The sequence below is a fragment of the Leuresthes tenuis genome, unplaced genomic scaffold (genome assembly GCF_036924035.1).
Source record: "Leuresthes tenuis unplaced genomic scaffold, fLeuTen1.0.hap1 SCAF_4, whole genome shotgun sequence".
Lineage (NCBI taxonomy): Eukaryota > Metazoa > Chordata > Actinopteri > Atheriniformes > Atherinopsidae > Leuresthes > Leuresthes tenuis.
In genome coordinates this window covers 39,039,234-39,065,247 of record NW_027325358.1, presented here as the reverse complement: position 1 = coordinate 39,065,247, position 26,014 = coordinate 39,039,234, and the positions used below count along the sequence as shown (strand labels likewise).

The 26,014-nt window shown below is 40.0% G+C and overlaps 1 protein-coding gene across 1 annotated transcript; it reads left to right on the top strand.

Annotated features, from left to right (window-relative positions):
* Positions 1–7,865: 7,865 nt before the first annotated feature.
* LOC140304871 (uncharacterized) lies at positions 7,866–25,504 on the top strand. The gene is made up of 4 exons (XM_072383676.1): positions 7,866–8,378; positions 12,280–12,356; positions 12,916–13,027; positions 21,559–25,504. The coding sequence occupies exons 1-4, from the start codon at positions 8,099–8,101 to the stop codon at positions 22,581–22,583; spliced, it is 1,494 nt and encodes a 497-aa protein (XP_072239777.1). The 5' UTR covers positions 7,866–8,098; the 3' UTR covers positions 22,584–25,504.
* The last annotated feature ends 510 nt before the right edge of the window (positions 25,505–26,014 follow it).

Here is a 26,014-nt window from a genome sequence, read left to right as displayed (position 1 = left end):
TTCTTGAAAAAAAAATAGTTGCAGTTCAACTTTGTGATCATTTACATAGAAATAATCTGTTTGAAGAGTTTCAGTCAGGATTCAGAGTGCATCATAGCACAGAAACAGCACTGGTGAAAGTTACCAATGATCTCCTCTTAGCCTCTGATAGCGGACTTGTTTCTGTGCTTGTCCTGTTGGATCTCAGTGCTGCATTTGATACGATCGATCACAGCATTCTGTTACAGAGACTTGAACATGTTATTGGAATTAAAGGAACTGCATTAGGCTGGTTCAAGTCATATTTATCTGATAGATTCTAGTTCTTGTAAATGAAGAATCTTCCTAACACGTTGGAGTAAGTCATGGAGTTCCTCAGGGTTCTGTGCTTGGACCGATTCTTTTCACTTTATACATGCTTCCATTAGGTAACATTAACAGACAGCATGGCATAAATCTCCATTGTTATGCTGATGATACTCAGCTGTACTTATCTATGAAACCAGATGAAACCAACAGGTTGGTCAGACTACAAGCCTGTCTTAAAGACATAAAGACCTGGATGACTCAGAACTGTCTGCTTTTAAATTCAGACAAAAGTTGTTCTCTTTGGACCTGAGCGCTTCAGGGAGAAATTGTCTAGTTATATAGTTACTCTAGATGGTATTTCCTTGGCTTCTAGTTCTACAGTGAGGAACCTTGGAGTTATTTTTGACCAGAATTTATTCTTCTCACATATAAAGTTCTTAATGACTGAGCTCCATCATATCTTAAAGATCTAATTGTAAGGTATTTTCCTAACAGAGCACTTCGCTCCCAAACTGCAGGTTTACTTGTTGTTCCCAGAGTTTCTAAAAGTAGAATGGGAGGTAGAGCCTTCAGTTATCAGGCCCCTCTCTTGTGGAATAAACTGCCAGTAAATGTCCGGGAAGCAGACACCCTTTCCACTTTTAAGATTAGGCTTAAAACTTTCCTTTCTGATAAAGCTTATAGTTAGGGATGGCTCAGGTAATCCTGAAACATCCTATAGTTAAGCTGCTATAGGCTTAGACTGCTGGGGGACCTCATCTGTCACACCTTTCCTCACTTTGCTCTCTTTTTCCCCCTGTTTAATTTCACAATTGATTTTATGTACATGTGACATTATTGTGGTTATTAACATATGTTTCCCTGTTCCAACAGATATTCTTTGAATGGCGTTATGGTGTTTTTCCCCCCTCTTTTCCCTCTTTTCTGTCTTCTCAAACCCCAGCTGGTCGAGGCGGATGGCCACCCTTCCTGAGTCTGGTTCTGCCAGAGGTTTCTTCCTGTTAAAAGGGAGTCGTTCCCTTTCAGTCGCCACAGGCACGCTCAGGACGGGAGATTAGACTGAAGACAAGTTTCGGTGCAATCTGTTGGTTTCCTTAGCTAGGATATTATTTTTTTTAATTGGCTCTATATGAATTAATTGGATTATGATTACAATGAATTGAATTCCAATTGGCTTGAATTGGACTATATTACTTAAGTGCCTTGAAATGACATTTGTTGTAATCTAGCGCTATATAAATAAAATTGAATTGAATTGAACTCCCCTGGTAGTGGTCTTTAAGGGTAGTACTGTCAGAAGTTCTTCTTTTGTGGAGAAATCATCAAACGACATCCTGATGAATATCATCAGCTCCGCTGTACTGCTACTGTCCACAGAATCGTCACACTGGATACTGAACTACCTGCACCTCGCCAGATCACGGTCCAACTGATCAGCCAAGTTCGCGGACATCGCCGACACTCTTCTTACCATTGTAGATGCACCCAGTTGAACATCAGAGAGTGGAGATTACATCGGTTCTGAACTTCTCGTCTTCAAGCACAGTTTTAGCAATTATCATCATTGCTTCTTTTACAACAGCCCCATCTGAAAAGGCCTTCTTTTTCTTAATCAAGAATTGCGTAGCTCTTAATGAGGCTTCGGTTGCTTTTTGGGAGCTTTTCACCGGTCTCGTGAAAAAAGATTGCTGTTTGCTCAGAGCTGCCTTTAAATCGCAAGCTTTTTGTGCTCGCAGTGCGCTGCCTGGCGGGTAATTAGCATTGTAGCTTGTGTGGCAAGTTGTGAAATGTCTCTCCACATTGTGTCGCTTCGTCGTCGCTACAGTCGCCCCGCAAATGAGAAACATGCAGGCTCCTTTCACAGTAGTAAAAAAAAACCTCTCCTTCCCATTCATCGTGAAAAAGATAGTTTTTCTTTCTTTTTTCTGCCATCTTTTTGGGGGTCAATCGTCGTGTTTCTGGCTACTCCACAAACGCAACGTTCACTACGCGAACTGACCTTGAGTAGATCTTCGAGTAGTTCAGAGTTAATTTATATTCATTTAAAAAAATGTTTTAAATTAATAAATTGTCATTTCACATTCACATGTGAGAGTGATTTAATCAAGAATAACACAAATAAAATAAAATATATGCAGCTCACTGATAAGTGCCGTTATTTGAGCTAATTTTAGAACAGGCCTGCGGGCGACTCACGTGGACCTTGTGGGCGACCTGGTGCCCGCGGGCACTGTGTTGGCTACCCCTGCTCTAGATGGTATTTCATTGGCTTCTAGTTCTACAGTGAGGAACCTTGAAGTTATTTTTGACCAGAATGTATCATTTGACGCACATATAAAACTGGTTTCTTGGACTGCCTTCTTTCACCTTCGTAATATTGCTAAAATCAGGAACATCCTGTCTCAGGGTGATGCAGAGAAACTAGTTCATGCATTTGTTACTTCAGGATTGGACTACTGTAATTCCTTATTATTGGGCTGTCCCACATATTCTCTGAAAAGCCTCCAGCTGATCCAAAATACTGCAGCCAGAGTTCTGAAGAGAACTAACAGCAGAGATCATGTTTCTCCAGTTTTAGCTTCTTTTCATTGGCTCCCTGTTAAATTCAGAATAGAATTTAAGATTCTTCTCCTCACATATAAAGCTCTTAATGATGTAAGATATTTTCCTCACATAGCACTTTGCTCCCAAACTGCAGGTTTACTTGTTGTTCCCAGAGTTTCTAAAAGTAAAATGGAAGACAGAGCCTTCAGTTATCAGGCCCCTCTGTAGAACCAGCTGCCAGTTTGGCTTCAGGAACCAGACACCCGCTCCTCCTTTAAGATTAGGCTTAAAACTTTCCTTTTTGATAAAGTTTATAGTTAGGGATGGCTCAGGTGATCCTGAAACATCCCATAGTTAAGCTGTTATAGGCTTAGACTGCTGGGAGACCTCATCTGTCACACCTTTCCTCACTTTGCTCTCTTTTTCCCCCTGTTTAATTTCTCAAGTGCTATTATGTACATGTGATATTATTGTGGTTATTAACTTGTGTTCCCCTGTTCCAACAGGTATTCTTTGAATGGTGTTATGGTGTTTTTTCCCCCCTCTTTTCCCTCTTTTCTGTCTTCTCAAACCCCAGCTGGTCGAGGCGGATGGCCACCCTTCCTGGTTCTGGTTCTGCCAGAGATTTCTTCCTGTTAAAGGGAGTCGTTCCTTTCCACAGTCGCCTCCGGCTCAGGACAGGAGATTAGACTGAAGACAAGTTTCGGTGCAATCTGTTGGTTTCCTTAGCTAGGATATTGTTTTTGAATTGGCTCTATATGAATTATAGTGGATTATGGATAATGGACAGATAATGGATAATAATAATTATTCATTGTAGTTATGATTACTATTAATTCAATTCCAATTGGCTTGAATTGGACTATATTAATTAAGTGCCTTGAGATGACATTTGTTGTAATTTGGCGCTATATAAATAAAACTGAACTGAATTGAATTGAACAGAGGTCACACATTCCTTCTTTTGCAGCGCCTTTGCCTGCCTCCATGCCTCACTCCATGGGGTGGACAACGAACGCCTGCTAACCACAGCCTACAGGATCAGAGTGGCCTCCTAGAGGCCTGATCCTTCTGTTTTTCTCTTGCAGCACATAATGCCTGCAAGGATAATGGTGATCAATGTTCCTGATGGATTGCAAGCACAAAAGTGAAAATACAAAAAAAAAACAACCATGAAGAGAAGACACTTTGATTTTCAGTGTGCACTGGAACATTTTGAACCAAATTTACTTGCGAGACCCTTCTGTCTATAAAACAATCAGATTTGAATGATTGTTTTTGGCTTTGTAACATTTGTAGCTGTTCCAAGTAATTTGTGTACCTGAATAAGATGGATGTTCTCAAGACATAAAAGAACACTTGCTTCTGTTTTTCGTGGCCAAAAGCATTTAAAAGTCCTTAGATTTTGGATTTAAATGGTATTCACACTGAAGGAATGGTATGAAATACTATATTTTGAGTAAATATATTACAAAATATAACAATTCCCCATAAGATGTTGTGGATTCCAAATAATAAGTTAAATGTAAAAATGCCAGTAATGTACAGCTGTGGGTAAACCCTCTGTACTTGAGTGCCTTTCTAAAGTAGATGTACTTTATTGCATTACACAAATAGTGTTTTGTGACTATTTCTTTCTGAAAAAAAAATTAAAGGTGGCGATATCACAGCTGTAAACTCTGTTTTGTAACCGTATGAGCAATTGAGGGTGCAGTGCTAGCAGCTAAATTCAGTTATGACCTAAAGTACAAAGCTTTAAATATAATATTTAAATCTAGATTTAACATTTATATTTAGGTATAATATTAGATTTAACATTTCTATGTATACTTTATATTTTAGCTCTATACATGTTTAAGTACATTTACAGTGTTATTTTAGGTTCGTGTTCAAGCAAAATCTACTAAATATGAGGAAATTGAGATAAAAAAAAGTATTTAAAAAATGTTGCCATTTGTCACTCCATAGATAAAGCAAAACCTTAAGGCAGCACCACAGTTTCATTTTGGAATTTTACATCACACCCTTTCTTAACTGGCATCGAGGAAAATTTAAAAATAAGATCTAAGTACTTTTGGAGCATTCCCAGCTCCCTGGTATATGGACTTATATTTGTCTCAAAAATAACTGCAAATGCAAAGAGGGTAATCTACAAATTGAGTTGCACACGTTTTGCTATCCACAAATACACATTTCTTATTTGAAACTTGTGTGTTGGTTTTTACAAATACATGTGTATTTATAAATATATCAGTTTCCATTTGTAAAACTGAAAATTTAGTTTCTTGGAAAAGAAAAACATTTGTGAAACTGAAAATACTGTTTACTGGCGACCTGTCCAGGGTGTACCCCACCTCTCGCCCGATAACCGCTGGGATAGGCTCCAGCCCCCCCGCAACCCGACCCACAGGTCAAGCGGGTATACAAAATGGATGGATGGAAAATACTGTTTGTAAATCATGAATCATTTGTTTGTGACTCGTTTGTGAATCAACAATCACGTTTGTATTTTTGAGACATTCTTTCCGCAAATCCACACAGATCCACAAACAAATGGCTTGTGATTCACAAAGCACCATTCATTAGATGGCACTGTTGTTCACTGATTTATCTATGACTTGGCTTAAGAACGAAGAAGAAAGAAGATCGCTGATTAGCAGTTACCACAGTAACGACATGGTCATGGCATCAGTTGGATGTGATAACATTTATGGATGGTGTTTGTTGCTAGTTTGTAGTTTTAAAATTTTACTTTTATTTCAGCCACCTTTCAGCCACAAACAGAAGTATCCATATTACAAATGGCTTATTAAAATTATATATTTACAAATACACATACTCTACCGGTCAAAAGTTTTAGAACACCCCAATTTTCCCGGTTATTTATTGCAATGCAAGTCATTCAAGTCTAATGAATAGCTAGAAATTGTACAAAGGTAAGTGTTGAACTGCCAGAGGATAAAACAAAAGGTTAGGTTACCCAAAAATTGAAAGTAATGTAAATTTCAGAATTAATTCTTTTCAGAGACCACAAAATGGGTTAACAATTTAAAGCTGTTCTGCAGCTATGGACGTTGATCGAGCCTTTAAAGCTGGTGCTACTAATTCCTACAGGTGTTCCAACTTTACTTGATTACCCCCTGTCTACATAAAAGCAGTGTTGGAACACACTGTGGCACCATACCCTCATGAGCATCAGTTGAACAGTATTGTACTGCAGAAAGTAGTTTGTTACTACAAAAATGGCGAGAAGAAGGTTATTAACAATGGAAGAGAGACAGACCATCATAACACTTAAAAATGTAGGTCTTTCCTACAGAGAAATTGCAACCAAAGTCAAGATGTCAGTGAGTACAGTTTCTTTCACTGGGCACTTCTTTCAGAAGGCACTCAGAAACTGCGGTAAACTCTGACAGGAAGAGGTCTGGTAGTGTCACGATTTACGTTCTGTTCCATGTCTTGTCTTGTCATTTCCTGTTTTATTTTTAAGAATCACTGACCTTCCCCTCTCGTTTCAGGTATCTTGCCCTTCCTCCCGTGTCAGGCGTCTGATTGTCTTCCCTGATTCCCAAGTGTTTCCACCTGTTCCCCTTGGTCCCTCATTTGTTCAAATGGTCTGTGTTTCCCTTGTCTTGTCCCAGTATGTTGTCTCCATTCATGAGCCTCATTACCAGCCTTACTTTGACCGATAGATTCCACGAGCCTGCAGTGAGCGATTCTCCTGCAGTGCTATCTTGTTTGTAATTTGTTGTTCTTAGTCACAATTTATTCTATACGGTAAGTTTCATAGCCTTGTTTGTTCCTCTGTTTTCAAGGAGAGATTTTGTTGCAACCTTTCATTATTGCCTCCGTTTTCAAGGAGAGATTTTTGTTTATAGTTAAAGTTTCATAGAGCCTCTGTTTTGTAAGAGTGTGTCCTTTGTTAAATCCGCCTCATTAGAAGAGCGTGTCTTTGTTTAGTTAAATTGTTCATAGTGTTTCTGTTTCCCTCCTGAGTTGGAGCGGTTTATGTTTTGTAGATTTCATAGCTGTGCTCATCCTCCCCCATAGTTATGGAGGTGAGTGCTTAGGTCTTTCACATCCTTTTCTTTGCTCTGCTTGGAGATCCTCACCCTGCCTTGCTGTGCTTTGTGAGTTTATAATAAACATCTCTTTGAATCCAAACTGACCCTGCACCTGTGTCCTGAGTCCGAGGTTCCTGACAGGCAGACCCAAAGCCACAACTGAATCGGAGGACAAGTTTCTGAGTTAACAGCTTGCGTGATAGGTGGTTCACAGGACAACAGCTTCAAGCACAGCTTAATAGTGGTCGTAGTAAGCAAGTCTCAGTTTCAACTATGAAGAGAAGATTTCGAACTGCAGGTTTGACAGGACTAGTTCCAGCAAGAAAGCCATTGCTCAAACGTCTGAATAAGCCAAAGAGGCTTGTTTGGGCCATGAAGCACAGCCATTGGATTACTGAAGACTTGAAGAAGGTATTATGGACTGATGACTCAAAATTTTAAATCTTGGGTTCATCATGCAGGACCTTTGTATGCAGTCAAGTAGGCGAAAGGATATTTCCAGAGTGTGTGTCATCAACTGTCAAACATTGAAGAAAGAAAGTGTGGTGGTCTGCGGGTCTGATTATTTTAATCTTTTAATTTTTTTTTTTTAGGTCCTATTTCTTATTTGTACTATGCATTCATTTTATTTCAGAGTGCAATGAGACATTAAAGTAATTTTCAATAACAAAACTGGAGAAATTGGGGTGTTCTAAATCTTTTGATCGGTAGTATATATTTGTAGAAACCAACACACAAATTACAAATAGGAAATTTGTATTTGTGGATAGCAAAACACGTGTGCAACTCAAGGCATATTTGTAGATCACCCTCTGTGCATTTGCAGTCATTTTTAAAACCAATTTAAGCCCATACCGGCGATCCCCTGTAACTCTGCCCCATCTACTGGCGTCATAGGAGGAGGGGGCAAACGTGAGGAGGTGAGGGAGGACTCGGGGACGTGCAAACAGATGAAAAAGGGGCACAGCATCCTGTGAAGTGATAAAGAAGAACAAGTAACTGACGTCATCAGGAGGCGACTTTCGCACCGAAAGGTACCACAACATTTCTGGATACATCAAGGAACACAGACAGCGTGAGCAGCTTGTGAGCTTGTGCATGTTTACGGTCAGCCATCGGTGCGTGGATCTGTTGACGTCCGTGCGCAGCAGTTGCCGTTCGCCGCGCGCATCTGTCTGTACAAGGGGACACTTTAAGACCTGATGATGATGGCGGACTGTTTAGGCTTTCAGGCTCAAATCGCCTCGATTATAGAGATACTGGCCAATTCGGCAGTGGCGGAGATATGCAAACTGGTGGACGATGGGTATGCAGAGCTGCGTTCTCAGATGGAGCAGGAGAGAGAAAAGACTGAGAAGGAAAACGAAGCCCTGCGGCAGAAGCTGCAAGAAATGGACGTGACGATGCGGAGCTATGAGAGGAAGATGAGGAGACGGAGTCAGCGAGAGGAAATTCACGCCGTTTATTTGAAGCCACTGGAAGGTAAGTGGAGATGGCAGAGCTCAGGAAACGTGACACAAGTAATTAGATTCAGTAAAATGGTTATGTATCACTCCAAGCATTCAGCCGGATTGTCACTGTGTTTCCAGATGGTTCTGCATTAGGTGAACCACATTGTAGGTGTAGATGCTGGGAGGCGGGGCGCACGGTGTGCCCCTCGCATTTATAAGCCTCGGTAAAAACATAAAAAAACAAAAAACCTGCTGTTATGTTATTCCGATGCCTTTGGCAGGGGCAGCTTTGAATTTTTTTTTTTTTTTTTTTACAGTCCTACTCATTCACAGTGGACCTTAAACTGACAATGTGCCTTAAGATACGAGTATAAATTATGACGCTCATATAATTACTAACCCTTCCGTGGCAGTTTAACATGCACTATTGTGTGATTGCAGACAGCAGCACCTTTTCTGTTTTTTCTTGTTTTATTTTTTTTTTCAATTCACTTTTATTTATAAAGTGCCAAATCACAACAAATGCCATCTCAGGGCACTTCAAAGATACTTCAAGTCAATAAGAATCCAATTCATTCCAGTACAGTCATAATTCATTCAATTCCAAATTAGTCCAATTCATACAGATCCAATTTGAAAGAAAAAAGTTGCCTAGCTAAGGAAACCGACAGATTGCACTGAAACAGCTCTCTGATCCAATCCCCCGTCCTGAGCGTGCACAAGCCGACTGTGAAGAGAAAAAAAGGTTTTCATTATTTGGACATTTACTCTTACAAACTCTCAAATAAGAGAGTTGGTACATAAAGTCACACAAGCTTAATTGCTGAAGTTTTATTTATTAATTTATCTTTGTATTGCTGTGAGTCAGAAAGTAGAGTACTGTCAGCAGTCAAAGGGTTGGTGGTTTGACATCTGGACTGAGCAAGCTGGGGATCAAAGTCTCTTCTGGCCAGACACTGAGCCCACATTGTGTGTGTGTATATGAACACAGAAAAGCACTGCATTGGCTGTAAGGGAAAAAGTATATAAATAAAGAAAATCAGAAGGCACGTACAGACAGAATTTGATTGCGTGTGTGTGAATGTAGTTTTACTCTTTGAGTGGTCAACAGTACTAGTAAACTGCTTCTATAAATGCAATTCATATACCATGTTATGTTAATAGTGCTTCTGTTTTTGAGATGCACATAATTTACTGAAACTCATCCCTAAAACATTGTTTGATATGATTTGAATGTGCTGAAAGTTTTTTTTTTTTTTTTTTTTTAATTGAATTGAAGTCTTTTGCTGATACGCTTGTAAGGTACAGGGAGTAATACGCGGTTCTTTAATTCAAAATTGATTTCTTTTATTCTCTACAAAAGGTTAAAACTTTGGGGAAAGGGGAATGGGGAGAACTTTCTCTTGGATCTTGAAAGTTGCCGCGTCCACAGCAGGGCTTTAATTACGGGAGGGAACATCACCCCCACACACTCGGGGAGTAAATGGTAAATGGACTTGTACTTGTATAGCGCTTTTCTAGTCTAACTGACCACTCAAAGCGCTTCACTACATGCCGCATTCACCCCACTCACACACATTCATACAGCACGTGCTTTTTCTAATCATTCATACACACATTCATACCCCCAATGATACACTGGGGGGGGGCAACGTGGGGTTCAGTGTCTTGCCCAAGGACGCTTCGACATGTATTCTGTAGTCGAACCACCGACCTTCCGATTGGTGGGTGACTGCTCTTCCTCCTGAGCTACAGCCGCCACGTCACGTACCCAGGTGAGGGTGATTCCATCATCAGGTTGGCATGGCAATTAGACAAAACAACGCTCAAACAAAAGAACATAGAAAACAGGAGGATTAATCATGGAGACCATTCCTACTTTATGTTAGGAGTTGCCATAACCGGCATGTGGACTTGCTTCTGCCAAGACACCCCCCCCCCCCCCCCCCCCCCCTTCATCCACAAAGTCCAAATGATATGAGAACCAGAACTACCCTCACTATGTCACAGGTGCACATGAGCACTGATGTGAGTTTTGACAAATGCAACTGGACCTCAAAGGTAAATGTTGTGTTACTACTAAAACTGGTCCTGAGTCAATCTGTCCATACATTTGGTAATGATCAATAAAAAGATGGGTGGCTTCTTATGTCTCAATTTCTACACAATTTACCCATTAAATTCCAAAATAATCACTTTCTAAATGGCTACGTTTATTTATTGTTGAAGATGTGGTTTACCAGCGTTTTGACACCTTTGATTTTAGATGTGATTTTCAGAAACTGAGACAAATTAAAGGACGATCAGCTCTTTTTAACAGTTATCTGAAGGATGTTGCAAAGGCATTTTCATCTGTGAAAGTAAACAAAAATATAGCTACCATCAGTATAGCATGCAAGCCTATGGCTGCTCAGGAAGGCATCATGAGTACATACACCAAGTTTGGCATCGATACATCAATGCATCACAGAGATATGGCCTCACTTCCTGTTTGATGTGTTGGCGCTGAGTTTGATTGGCTGCCACAGGCAAATGGAAGCGGAATTAAAAAGTACACTTGATATCTTTTATGATGCTTGGTCTGAAGATTCTATGTGTCAAGTCCTGTGGATATCAAACAATCTGGGTGAGCTGAAATGCTTTTTGAAGGTTTTTGATAAAATTCAAAATGGTGGAAAATCCAGTATGGCGTATATGATATGATGAACTCGTCTTGATCCAGGGATTCCAACGGTACCTCATTTGTGAAATTTGGATAAACGGGTCCAAAGATATGAGCAAAAATACAATTTTGCTACACATAGTGCCCCCTAAAGGTCAAAGGTCACTGAAATTCTTGGGCCTTTTAAAGAAGTGGTCATGAGTCTGTGTTAGAAGTTTGATATCAAATGGTTGCTGAGATATGCCCTCACTTCCTGTTTGGCATCGTCCTGCAAAGTTTGATTGGTTGTAGTAAGTGAACAAAGTTGAAATTGAAAAATCCATCTCCTAACTTTTGTGCGGATTTCGTGAGAATAGGTCAAAATTTGTCATTCATCATTAGCTGATAGAACCACATGGACAAGGATTACTGTGGGAAACCTTTGACAAGCACCACAATACAGAGTTCCATTCACAAGCTTTACTGTGCAGAAAAGAAGCCTGATGTTAACCTCGTCCACTTCTCTGGGCTCGGAGGCGTCTGGGATGGACCGTCACACGGTGGAAACGTGTGCTGTGGTCAGACCCATCAGTATTCCACATCTTTGTTGATCCCCCGTAGTGTTGCACACCTTAAGATGTGTTTGCAGGGGAAATGGGACAAAATAACAGCTGACACTCTTCATCACTTGGTGTCCTCAGTGTCAGAACGTCTTTAAGTGTTGGGAGAAGGAAATATTACAAAGTGGGGAAAGATTTTTATTTACCCAATTTTTTTGGAATATGTTGGAGGTCTGAAATGTAAGAATTGATGTATATTAACCAAATTAAAATGATGAGAAAAGACATGCACTAATTTGTCTAATTCATCATTTTTTGGGTTTTACTAATAGTATTTATTGGGCTTTGGAAAAGCTTAATCTGCTTTCTAAACAAATTCCAACTGACACGGTTACACATCATAACTGATGTTAAAGAGTATCAAAATTACCTGCAGAAATTATTCCAGCAGCACACCATCCAACCCAGCATAGAGAATTTATTCCAAAACCAGTTTTTTTTTTTTTTTTTTTTTATTTTTTTAAAAGCTCTAGTAATATCTCAAGAAGATACAAAGAAAGACACAATAGGTCCAGAGCTGCAACAGACTGCCACTAATGTGGTGTTAGAACATATATCCTGGGCTCATACTATCTACAAAGAAAAGAAAAGTCACAGTTAAGGTAGGAATCTCTGTTAATGCTCCATTATTTGCTGAAGGTATTTACTGAGTGTCCTGTCTGATGTTTCAGTACCTGACGACCAACAGCTTTTGGTGCCACCTCTTCCTTCTGCTTCGGAAGACAAACCCATTCATCATGTTTCAAAGGTAAAGATTACTCAGCACAGTTATTCAGCTTTTCACAGAGTTACACAGCCCAGCTAAGAGGAGCCTCCTCCTTCTCTAACCTGAACCTGCAGGTGAAGCAGCAGCTCTCTGAGGTCTCATCTGTTGCTATAGCAACTGGAGACAACTCATCCCCTGCATTAGTCTTTACCTGCACCTCATTGCCTCCACATCAACAACTTTATGGAGTCACCACTCACTGCCAACAAAGAGCAGCCGGGTGTGAAGTACGCTGCTTGAATGAAACAGAAAACAAAAGATTCCCTTCTTGCTGCAGCTCTGGATGCTCAGGCCTGCCAACACCTTCAAGTTCTCATCAGTTAAAGCTGTCTGTGTTTTACAGAGAGCGCTTCTGTGCTCCACTGTCTGTGTTACTGGTACTGCTGCAGTGTGTACTGGAATGTTCTGCATTATAAGTGATATTGTGTGCAACACCTGTTCCTGCGTTGAATTTCAAGCTCTGATGAACCTTTTTTTTCAAATAGAACTTAGAGTAGCTAAGTGTAGTTTCTGACAATGACGTGTTCCTGTATTCCTGCAGAAGGAGGCTCAAGTACTGCTACTTGTGAAGCAGGAGAAAGAGGAGAGGAACAACTGCAACCTGGACCTAAAGGTGGAGGTCAACATCAGGGCGGATGGTGGCTTATCTGATGGTGAGTGTAGCCCTCTTCACAATTAAATCAGCATTTTGTTGATTGCTCTTATGGCTTCAGTCTTTACTCTCTACTCTTATTTGAATGTAATAACTTTAGGACATAAAGATAAAGTAATGCCTCACCTCAATTGATTGCTTAAATTCTCTCCATAAACATTGCAGAATGTAGGTTGAAATGCAAAATTCTCTAATGACTTAAGAAGTTAGATACTGAGTAAAGTGAACTCAACAAAACGCTGTTAATCATGTATATATTGAAACAACAACTTTTCACTTACACCAACTGATCTGTTCCCCGTTCATATTTTCTTGTTTTGAAAATTAATTTTGTCATTTGACTATCTTAATGTGTATTAGTCACAGAGCAAATATCCATATCTTTTGTCCTAAAAATGAGATGTTCAATCTTCTAAAGTCCATGTGTAGAAGTCTATTAATGACATAACACTGATTTTTGCACTGAAATTTTCTGTGAAATTAACAAATACTCATATGTTCAAGAGGTAATGCTCTTAACTCATCTGTCAAAATACTTCATGGTCTTACAATCTGCTTACAATCTCAGAATATTTAATAATGCGGAGGCAGTGGCAGAAGGTGGCAGAGTGATGGCCTTTCAGCCTATCCATGTGTTGCAGTGTCCTTGTTAACTTACTGTACCCCACATTGTCCCAGACATGTTCATAAATTGGGATTGTAGACAATAAAGTACTGCAGGTTGAGTCCAGATTCAAGGATTCTTTATTGTCATTTTGACACGTTAAAAACATGGGGTGAAGCGAACTTAGTTACTCTGGTCCCGGTGCAAGCCCAGTGATAAATAAAAAATTAGATAGCTAACTAAGAATATGTACAATAAGCAAGATAAAATAAAATAAGTGGAAATTAAGTGCAATGAAGAGACTCAGCAGTATTCAACAGTCCTGTAAAATTTAGGTTGTGTATAGTAGAATTAAAGTGACAGTTCAATGGTCTCACAGCTTCCAGGTAGAAGCTGTTCCTCAGTCTGGTGGTCCTGCTCTTAATGCTCCACAGCCTCCTGCCTGAGGGGAGGGGGACAAACAGTGAGTGAGTGGGGTCCCTCATGATGCAGGAGGCCCGCTTCCTACCCTATCAGATAAATATGACTTAAACCAGCCTAATGCAGTTCCTTTAATCCCAATAACATGTTCAAGTCTCTGTAACAGAATGCTGTGATCGATCGTGTCAAATGCAGCACTGAGATCCAACAGGACAAGCACAGAAACAAGTCCGCTATCAGAGGCTAAGAGGAGATCATTGGTAACTTTCACCAGTGCTGTTTCTGTACTATGATGAACTCTGAATCCTGACTGAAACTCTTCAAACAGATTATTTCTATGTAAATGATCACAAAGTTGAACTGCAACTATTTTTTTTCAAGAACTTTAGACATAAAAGCAGGGCTGTATGTTAACTTTTTCAGCACACAGCACTAGTGCTACAGAGGCTGACAGCTTTTTAGCACAGGACCAGAGAGTTGTAGCACACCCTAAAAATGCCTGTCACCTCTACACCTTTGTCGCATCGAACTTTAGCCAGGCCAGGGCCGGAATGGGTCTCATTTTCAGCCCAGGAGTTTCTTGCCTCAGTCCAGCCCACTTTAGAACACAAGCTATTATTAAAATCATGCAATTATAACCTTACATTTGATATGGAAAACAAATTTTGACTTAAAGGGGAACTCCGGTATTTTTAACCCTAGACATTATTTCTGGCATGAAATATGTTCATCTACTCACCAAGAACAGTTTGGCGAAAGTCGGCGTTCTTCGGAAGCTATTTAGATAACTCGCGATCGGCGTATATCCATATAGTGGAGTGAACAGAGCAAAGACGATGCAGCCTCTAAATAAGGCATTATCTGTCTTTATTTCACCAATACTCTAAGAAGAATGAATGAATGAACGTGTGCTATAGCTCTGTTAGCTCATAGCTGCTGTTATGTGGCTACTTGCAGCTATAGGAGAGCTAACGGAGGGATTTCTACACACACCTCTACTCTACAAAGAAACTAGAGTGGGTTTTTTTTTTTTTTAAATAAAGGTTTAATCACAGCAACTTTAAAAGTCTGAGGTACATATCCTGTCAACAAAGACTGACTGATCAAATCCAATATGGAAGTATTGATTAAGGGGAAAACCTCCTTGAACAGCCTGGTTGGGATTTGCTTAAAAAATGTCATGAAATCATCACTGCTGAGCGTTAAAGGAATACATGACTCAACAGAGCTCGGACTCTTTGCCAGCAGTTCTAGCTTTATGAAGGGCTTTCGTCAAGGCTTCGGTCATTATGGGGGGTAGTGAGACTATTATGACTTAACATAATAGAATTTTCATTCTATTGTGTAGTTATCTGAATATCTATAGTTTCTTATTCAGGGTTTTTACTGGCTTAAAATGAGGAGGTGGTGGTACCTGATCGTGGGCTAACAGGTGCACGTGTACCATGCCTTCAATTAGCTCAAGCAGGTGTTTTACTAGCAGTCTATTTTAGGAGTTAGAGTAATTACATTAATTAAAAACAATGACAAGTATTATTTTAAAGCATGTTCATTTAATTTTTTATGTGCTTTGTTTAACAATCAGTTACATGGCAGCTTAACCACTATTTACTTGCACAAGGCACAGTCAGTAGAAGAACATTTGACCCTCATTCTTTTCATCCTGCAGAACCTCATGTAGTCTTTATACTCAAAGACCTGGTTTGGACCATCAACGGCCATCTTACAGCATACATCCAGGTGTCTCTCCTTAAGTCCGTTGCGCAGGGGTGTTTTGATCTTAAATTTTTTTTTTTTTTTTAAATCATGCATTATAGGGTTAGGTGTTACCCTAACTTTGCCTTATTCTGGTGTAGACATGAATTGTGATAGTGATAGTGTTCTCAATCGTATTTTACAATCTTTAGTGCAGAAAATAGCCTCTCAACATCTGCTGAGATGTATTGTTTTCGTATCTTTGTATCCCCTTCGTATCCCCTACATGAAAGGTACTACCTCCAATAGGGGTCCTCAGGCAAGACCCCCTTACCCTGACTTCCTACCAGTGTAAGTCGCTTTGGATAAAAACGTCTACTAAATGCATAAACATAAACATATCTGACAAATTTAAAACATCTCGTCAATAACACAAATAATTGCATTTTAGCTGCCCGTCTTCAGTGTCCAGTCGAGTCTGATGTGACAATACATTTCCCTGCATAGTCCAGTATAAGAATTCAAATTAACAGTCAGGTGACGACTACAATTTAACAGTAATGATTTAATCTCCTTCATAGAATCACCAGTTTCACAGATAAAGTAAATAAACAATTGTCAATTGTACATTACTAGATAAATAAGGATCTTGTCAAATTCGGTGGAAGCTGCACATCGCTCATGAAGTTTGCCATCATCTCGCTGATTTACCGCGCTACACAAGTCTATTTTTAACCTGAAATCTGCTGCTAGGGCAATATATTCAGCGCCCCAAGACCATAAAATTCTGCGACACTGATTGGAGAAATATTTATTAATTTGCCCTGGCAACAGTACACGATTGTCTGTTTGGCTGCACTGCCGGGGCGCTCTGACCAGCGCCCCATGACAGAAACGATACAAGTCAGTCTGTGGAAATTCATTGGTGAATGAATGTCAGTCTGTGGGAAACGTAGTGTACATAATTCATATTGCATGTAGACGCACACTAGAGTGTAAACCAAAATTTTTAGCTGAATTTGTAAAAATATATTTTACATTTCCCCTCCTCTTATCAGGGTGGGCAGCACCCCAGGGCCCCCTATGGGCCGGCAGCCACTGGTATCTATATTCCTTCACCATGGAGAAACACCACTACGGTCAAAAACCTGAAAAGAGAATGCAGGAAAGCTGAACGTAAGTGGAGGAAAACAAAACTTCAGATTCACTGTGAGCCGTACAAGCAAAGCCTGCGTAGTTCTAACAATGAGCTGTGCAAGGCCAGACAGCTGCATTTATCTGAAATGATTAATAAGAATGGCAACAATCCTCAAACTGTTTTTGCTATGATTGGAAAAACTCCTAAACAGTCAAACCCAGACCTCCTCTCCACTGAGAAATGCAACAAATTTGCTAACTTTTTAGCCAAAAAATGAAAAAAAAATTAGACAAAACATTCACGCCACACAAACAAGAAAACTAATCTGTCTACAACCTAGAACTAACTCTGACATGTCACAATTTAATATTGTTTATTTGAATATCCTGGAAGAAACAGTTTGCTATCTGAAAACAACAAGTTGCACTCTGGACATAATACCATCTGACTTTTTAAAAACTGTTTTTACCTCAGTCGAAAGTGATCTCCCAGAAATAGTTAACAGTTCACTGGCATCAGGCATTCTTCCCAAGTCACTAAAGACAGCTGCCATTACGTAACTCCTAAAGAAGAGAACTCCAGACGCCTCTGTGATGAACAACTACAGACCTGTCTCTAACCTCTCTTTTAACTCCCCCAGCTGGTCGAGGCAGATGGCCACCCTTCCCGAGTCTGGTTCTGCCAGAGGTTTCTTCCTGGTTCTGGTTCTGCCAGAGGTTTCTTCCTGGTTCTGGTTCTGCCAGAGGTTTCTTCCTGTTAAAAGGGAGTCGTTCCTTTCCACAGTCGCCACAGGCTCAGGACGGGAGATTGGACCGAAGACAAGTTTCGGTGCAATCTGTTGGTTTCCTTAGCTCGGAAATTGTTTTTGAATTGGCTCTATATGAATTAATTGGATTATTTTTAAATTAATTCATTGGATTATGATTACAATGAATTGAACTCCAATTGGCTTGAATTGGACTGTATTATTGAAGTGTCTTGAGATGACAGTTGTTGTAATTTGGCGCTAAATAAATAAAACTGAATTGAAATTGAATTTTGTATCCAAGATTATTGAGAAAGTTGTATTTAACCAGCTCAACGACTTTCTGAATGAAAGTGGAAATCTTGACAACTTTCAATCAGGCTTCCGACGTCATCACAGCACTGAAACAGCTCTGGTCAAAGTGTTAAACGACATTAGGTTGAATACTGATTCTGGTCATCTTTCAGTCCTGGTTCTGTTGGATCTCAGTGCTGCATTTGATACTGTAGATCACAGAATCCTGTTGCACAGGCTGGAAAACTGGGTTGGACTTTCTGGAGCGGTCCTTAACCGGTTCAGGTCCTACTTAGAAGGCCGGAGTTATTTTGTTACAATTGGCAGTTATGACTGAGCGAGTGGCCATGACTTGTGGAGTCCCCCAGGAGTCAATTCTTGGACCTTTTCTGTTTAACTTGTATATCCTCCCTTTGGGTCAGATATTGCAGAACTTTAACATCAATTATCACAGTTATGCAGATCATACACAACTTTATGTCTCTGTCACCAGACGACTGCAGCCCAGCAGATGTACTGTGTCAGTGTCTGGAGGAAATAACCACCTGGATGAGAGAGAATTTTCTACAATTAAATGAAGACCAAACTGAGATCATTCTGTTTGGTAGCAAAGAGAAGAGGGTCAGCATTGGTAAATACCTTGAGACTCGGGCCCTTACAATCACTGACCAAGTTCTTAACCTTGGAGTGTTGATAGACTCAGATCTGACTTTCTGCAGCCACATCAAAGCTGTCACCAAGGCAGCTTTTTACCAACTCAGAAACATCAACAGAATTAAAGGTTTTCTCTCCCAAAAAGACCAGGAGAAACTCATCCATACATTAATTTCCAGTAGACTCGATTACTGTAACAGTCTTTTAACTGAACTTCCCAAAAAGAGCATTAAACATCTGCAGCTCATCCAGAACGCTGCTGCTAGAGTTTTAACCAGGACAAAGAGATCTGAACACATCACACCAGTTTTAAAATCTTTACACTGGCTTCCAGTCAGTCACAGAATAGATTTTAAAAGCCTACTGATGGTTTACAAATCCCAGAATCTGTGATATGTTCAGAGAATATAAACCCAGCAGAGCTCTTAGATCCAAGGACTCAGGTCAGTTGGTCCAGTCCAGAGTCCAGACTAAACACAGAGAAGCAGCATTTAGCTGTTATGCTGCAAACAAGTGGAACAAACTGCCAGAGGAGATTAAACTGTCACCAAATGGAGACATTTTTAAATCCAGGTTAAAAACATTTCTGTTCTCATGTGTCTATGCATGAAATCTGCACAGTATCTTTTAATTTTTCCAGACTGCTACTTGTTTTTAATCATTTTGATTTAATTTTAATTATTTTACTTCTTTCTCTTCATATTCTTTTTTGTATTTTTAATGCTTCTTCCACTTTCCCCGCTGCAATGCTTTTATTTTATGTAAAGCACTTTGAATGGGTTTTATACATGAAACATGCTATACAAATAAACTTGACTTGACTTAACTTAACCTGTCTCGTCTCTCCTCTTCTCACACTCATTTTGTAAAAAATTCGTTGATCTTACGTTTCGTCATACCTGCAAAACTGATATTGTTAACTAATTTTGGTAATATCAATTTATTTAGCATTTAACATTAACTTTTTCAAAGGAACTGGATGTGTCTGGGTGCAAAAGAAACAATGCTAACCCTTTTTTGTTGCTCTGTCATCATCCGTGTTTTTTGCAGTGAACTTCCTCTTTGTCTCTCTGGATGTGGCGGTAAAAGATGCTTTGGTTTTCATGTTGTTTTTCATGTGTTAATTTTGACACAGCGCCACTGTAACTACTGGTGGTTGTGTGCAACTGCAGTTACATATGAATGAAATGATAAATCCAACCTTTGTCTTTTCAACTCTCTCTCCCTTGCACTCATACACATATACACACACACACACACACACACACAATTGGTAAGACACAACTATATCCCTAAAGATGCCTGTCTAATGAGATAAAATAGCAGTCAATGGAGTTTCACTGAGGATTCTTGATTACGAATCATTGTTTTTGGTGTCGCTAAAGTTGAATCAATTCCACTATACTAATTATAAGCTAAATTGTGAGAACATTACGTGTGTCTAATACTCTAACTGGTTGTGAGCAGGTTATGGCTCAGATTCAAACCTTCAATTTCTGCATGTGTTATAACTGTCATGGATTGACCCCTTCACCAACTCTCTTTTATTTAATAAATTATTTCTATAGGATGTTTATAATCTTTTTTATCATTTTACCATATTGTAATGGTAGGTGTCAGTACCCTTATGACAGTATTACTTTGATGTTAGAGCAAACTGTTTGTCAACTGTATTACGCTAAGGTACTATGAATTTATTTAACATTAACTACTCTTATTATTGGGTTTTTATTACAATATTTAGTGTGAACATCTTAGAATTTATTATTAAGTTCCCTTCACTTTGGGTCTGAGGGCAAACCAGAATTGCAAGCCAGCCTTAACAAATTATATACTGAGGAAATACAGCTGCATTGATAACAGTAAATTGGTCACCCTGCTGTTGGACCCCACTAGTAATAGCCTGGCATTTGCTCGGGTGCTGGTTGATCAGCATAGACTTTCCAGTTTGTGTTGTTACTAGTTTTTCTTATATTTATTTCTTTATGTTCTTATTTTATTAATATTAATAGTGTGTCTTGTCCTGCCTCTACCTCTGGCACCCACTATACTTTCATTACCCTCTACCCGAACCAGAGTTTGAATCCCCACCCCGCTATGACTGGTGTGCAGTTGGTGGGAGGCTGGAGTAGCTTGTGATTGTGGAAAAAAAGATGGTTGTTGTGGTGTGAGGAGCAGTGATGGCTGGCATTAGGGACGCCAGTGATCACTCCCCTCCTGGAGGTGCCGTGATCCCAACTAGACAAAAAACTGATGAAAGGAGGTTCCCACCTGATGACCCCAATGACATGTTGGTCAGCACTGCTCACTGGTCTATATAGGGATGATAGGGATTATTCATTAAGTCTGGTCCTTTTTCTTTGGTAGCACAAGTTTCTTGTGTTTACTTTGAATTAAGGGGAAAAAAAAGTTCTGTTGGGGTAGTGTGGGACTTCTTTGAGAAATGATGATTTGTGAAGAGACAAATATAAGATTTAGCCATTATGGGACAAATCTAATCACCCTGCAACTGCTTGTTTTATGAGAGGGGTTAAAGATGTAATAAAAGAACAAACGGTAGCGCTTGGAGTATACTACAAGATCCACTTCGAGCACACATCTGGCAACAAATCAGAAAAATTTAAGATGCTCCATAGGAATGGGATAGCAGGGTATTTTACTTCGTCAAAGCAATACACACTAAAGAAGATAGAATATAAATGACTGCAAAGGATCAACAAATATACTTTTATTTAAGAAAGAAACAATAATTTTGACAAGTTTAATTTGAGCTTGATCTATACTGGATAATTAGACTTGGTAGATTATTTGAAATGTTTGATATATATGTGAAATGTTGTTCTCTTGAGCTTGCTCTCTGGCTGACTTTTTTTTAAAACCAACTGAGCTGAGAGCAAAGAGTACAGCAGTCATGGTGATTCTCCAAATCTCTTTATTCTGAAACTTTACTCTATTCTTTTGTGTTTGTCTGTCCCTTTTCAGGCCAGGAGCCCAGTGAGGAAACCTCTTCCACTGATATTATTCTTGACACAAGTGTCACCAACTTTACCTCCACCACTTCACAGCCTTCCTCCTCTCCTGTTGATGCCACTGTGGACATGACCTGTAGACACAGAGCAAAACGCAAATCCACCAAACCTCCAACCAACAATCTGAAAGCCATCAGTAGTGGGAACCAGGCCCCTGAGGCTTCTTGTAGGGACATTACAGGGAGTTTAACAGATGGTGCTGTGAAATCAGAGGTCCAAATAGATGATAATACAGATGATGAGCTCCATCCCTCTCATCTGTCAGCTCCTGTGGAATCAGATGAACCCTCTGCTGACCGCCTCAACAGCCTGGGCCTGGATCTGGCCTGGATGCAGGAGAGAGTCAGCCATCTTGGTGCAGCGTATGCAGTTGCACAGCTGGGTTTGGGGAACACAGAGACTGGACACCCTTCTGCCTCCTTTCCGACACAGGGAGATAGTATAGATGGTCCCCCAACCATGCTCTTCACAGGTGGTGCTCATGAAATGGCTGCTTTTGCCAACTCCTTTGACATGGCCACTGTTGCGGCTGCTGCTGTCATAGCTGCACCACCGCCACCACCTCCCCCTGCAGCCAATTCTGCCACTACGACTAACCAAAGGCGGCCTTACAGGAGCAATGCTGCTTCTTCTAAAGAAGCCATGGTGTGCACTATTTGCAGGCGAGTCTTTCCTAATGCAGCTGCCTTAGTGCTGCATCAGCGGGTGCACACAGGGGAGAGACCGTACACTTGCCCCCACTGTGGAAAGGGCTTTGCCCAACCCAACAACCTGAGGGTCCACCTTCTTGTACACACGGGGGAGAGACGTTATCGATGTTCACTGTGCGGTAAGAGCTTCATCTCATCAAGCCATCTGAAGAGGCACCGCACAGTCCACACACAGGAGAAGCCCTACAGTTGCTCACGCTGTGGACAGTCCTTCAGCCAAATGTGCAGTGTTCGTAGACACCGGCAGCAGTCTCAGTGTGGCCTGTAGACTGATCGTAAGGCTTATCCTCACAAAGTTGAACAGGAATGGTGAATGTTTGAAAGCTCCTAATATTAGGCTTCATGCATCATGTTAGTCAAAACAGATGAGATATAACTGAATTCTGTGATATCTTGACATGTGGTGTTGTTTGTTCCAGATGATAAGAATAATTTGTGAAATTTGAAATTTGTTTTTCAGATAAATTCCCTTGAAGAACTATCAACCTCCTTTTATCTTTAGTTTCATGATGTAAAATATTCAAAAACTGGACTGTTTAGATCACCTGAGACAGGGCTTACTTCAACTATATTTCATCAAAGGGTTTTGTTCGTAACAAACCGTTTGGTTTACATGGGTAATGCACAAGGGCTGATCCTGGACAGGCAGGTAATGCTTTCTCTTTGTCTGTTGAGTGTACACTGCATTATTAACTCTGTACCTGTTCTGCCCATTTACCATGTGGTCACGGGATAAACACCACCATATCTGGAAAATTAAAATAATACCGTATTCAAGAAATTAGTTGACCCATACCATTTAACAGAAATGTGTTACTGCCTTATTCTGCTATGATTTACTCTAAAGAAATATTCACATTTCTTGTCATTTTCAGTTTGTTTTATGGCTTTTAGGATTTAATTTATTCCTCTTTTTGAAAGGATATACAGTATTTACTGGAAGGTAATTTCTGACAGAAAGTTGAACTTGGCATAGTGCAGTTAACCTTGATCAGTTAAAAGTGAATGAGTTAGAGACCCCAAGAACTGTAAATCCTGTGTTCAGTATGTGAATGTAGCAAAGACAACTGGAAACCGATTTTAGTAGCACATTGCTGTCATTGATGGCACACTGAAAACTATTGTCTTGCCATTCTTAAAGTTGTCATGACCATTATTTTATATATCCATCCATTTTCTATACCCGCTTAATCCAACTGTCGGTTCGCGGGGGGCTGGAGCCTATCCCAGCAGTCATCGGGCGAGAGGCAGAGTACACTCTGGACAGGTTATTTTATATATCTTTTGAAAAAAAAATGTTTCAAATGACAATATGAAATCAGTGGTGAACCCAAAGACAATCCATTCATTCATTTTCTGCACCTGCTTAATCCAATTTAGGGTTGGGGGGGGGGGGGGGGGGGGGCTGGAGCCTATCCCAGCTGTCAAATAAGAACGGGCAGGGTTCACCCTGGACAGGTCGCCAATCCATCACAGGGCCACAAAAAACACCGTCCACACTCACACTCACTCCTAGTGACAATTTAGAGTCGCCAATTAACAATTGTTTTTCAACAATTGAGCCACTCGTGCACGCCACTGGTGATGGTGCTAACCACCACACTACCGTGCAGCCCCAAAGAGGTTTTTTGCAACTCAACCTAATATGCAGCATCTCATCAGACTTCTTAGATCTCTCTCTTGAGGCACCTCTTGTTCAGCTATTAGTGCCTTCTGCTGATCAGAGGATGTATTATTGTATTTCCCTTCAGAAGTCAAGTGCCAAAATTCAGACCCTCAGACAGAGGAGGTCTGAGTTTACTCAGAAACAGTACTCTGGATTTATGTTCAAATATGTTCATTAGATAAATAAAATTGTTAATTTGTTTAAAACTAACCACAAAAGACAGTGGTAGATCAGGGACCTCTGTGAGGTAAAATGGGTTTTCTCTTGTTTTTTTTTCCAATCTGTCTAGTGGCTTTGAAGCAAACCGCAGGACATGAAATAGTTGCTTTAGTCTCTTGCAGAAGATGCAGTAGTCCTTTGATTTAGTGAAGTCAAAAATAAACATTTCGATTGGGCTTTGTAGTTGAGTGAAGATTCAGCAACTGCATAACTTATTTTTGCCCTCGGATTTGTTCATTAACAGATCTCTGCGTACTGTTAAGATGAAAAAAAAGTTTACGTAGTTAACTCGAAACAATGAGCATACTTAATGGATGCCCAAAACCCACTGGCTAACTGAACCTGGGTCAGAGGAGAGAGAGAGGTCTGCAGAATGACCCATCTTGTTCCCCCCACCCCACTGCCGACCTGTTTTCTCACACTCTTAGAACGTTACTTTTGGTGACCACAGGCAGCTATTATTAGCATAAAAACTCAAAAGCAACTGTCCACCACCCTCTCAGTGGGATACACAGTTGTAAACCAGCTGGTGAGCAATGTTTAACATTAGGCAGTTAAAGAACCTCACACTAAAACTCTCAGGAGTTGGTAAAGACCACAACTTAAAGAATATAAACAGCACTAAATTAGTTACACAGTGATTACAAGGTGTTAGAGGGTTGGGGGCAAAAAGTAAATATAACTTCAGCTAAGGGTAGGTCAAATGTGAATTTATGAACTTCCTGGACTATTCACTCAGAAAATCTATAATAAAAATGTCTTTTCTGACTATGTGTAAGATGATTAAAATAATTTGGCTCTACCAAAAGCACTTTAAATGTTCCTATAGCAACTTGATCAAACTTGGAGGCTGTGATGATGCAGTTTGTTTTCCTTAATGTATTTATTATGTGTGTTTCTATAGCATCATAATTAAGTGGCCTTCTCCGTTAATCTTTGAGTTGAATCTTAAATGTTGGCACTTTGTTGAGTAAATCTTCTAGCACAGGCCTATACTGTCTCATGTGTGATTGTGTTGTATCGTTGATTGTATGTATTTACTCGACATTTTGTACCAATTGAGGCTGAAGTGTAGGAGTCTTTTAAATGTCATTCATTGGTCTTATTTAAATGGAGAAAAAAACAATACCAATAACTGTAAAAAAAAAAGTAAAGTAAAATTATATATATCAGAGTTGTGTTTGTATGTGCTCATATTTGGATGTAATTGGTAATAGCTGTAGGTTTCACAGCTAAAACCACTATTTTCACTTTTAGTATTTTTCATTACAATATTCAATAGTGTATGGGCGTCATTAAATATGTAAAGGGTTTACAATGTACCTGGCTTTGGTATGTCTTCATTTTGGTAAACATGCACTATCACATGACGACAGCTTTTGTCATTTCAGAGGACAATCTCATATGTCTCCTTCCTGGAGACTTTGGCTCCGATTTCCTAAAATGGGCAAGAGTCTGGTCACAAATTATAAACAGCTCCAGTGTTCAGGTCCTCAAACTGTCTTCTTTTAACACAAGCGCAACCATTTCAGTAAACAACTTGCAGGAGTGAGGAAGAGCCATTAAAGTCTAATGAGGAGTCATCCATCTGTTATCTTCTGCTTATCAGAAGTTGGGTTGTGGAGGTAGCAGGTCAAGGAGAGAAACCCAGACATCCCTCTCCTCATGAACACTCTTAAGTTCTTTCTGGGGGATCCTGAGGCACTCCCAGGCCAGAAGGGATATGTAATCCCTCCAGTGGCTTCCTCACAGTAGGATGTGCCCAGAAAACTTCCAAAGAGAGGGCATCAGGAGTAGGGCTACTCGATTATAGA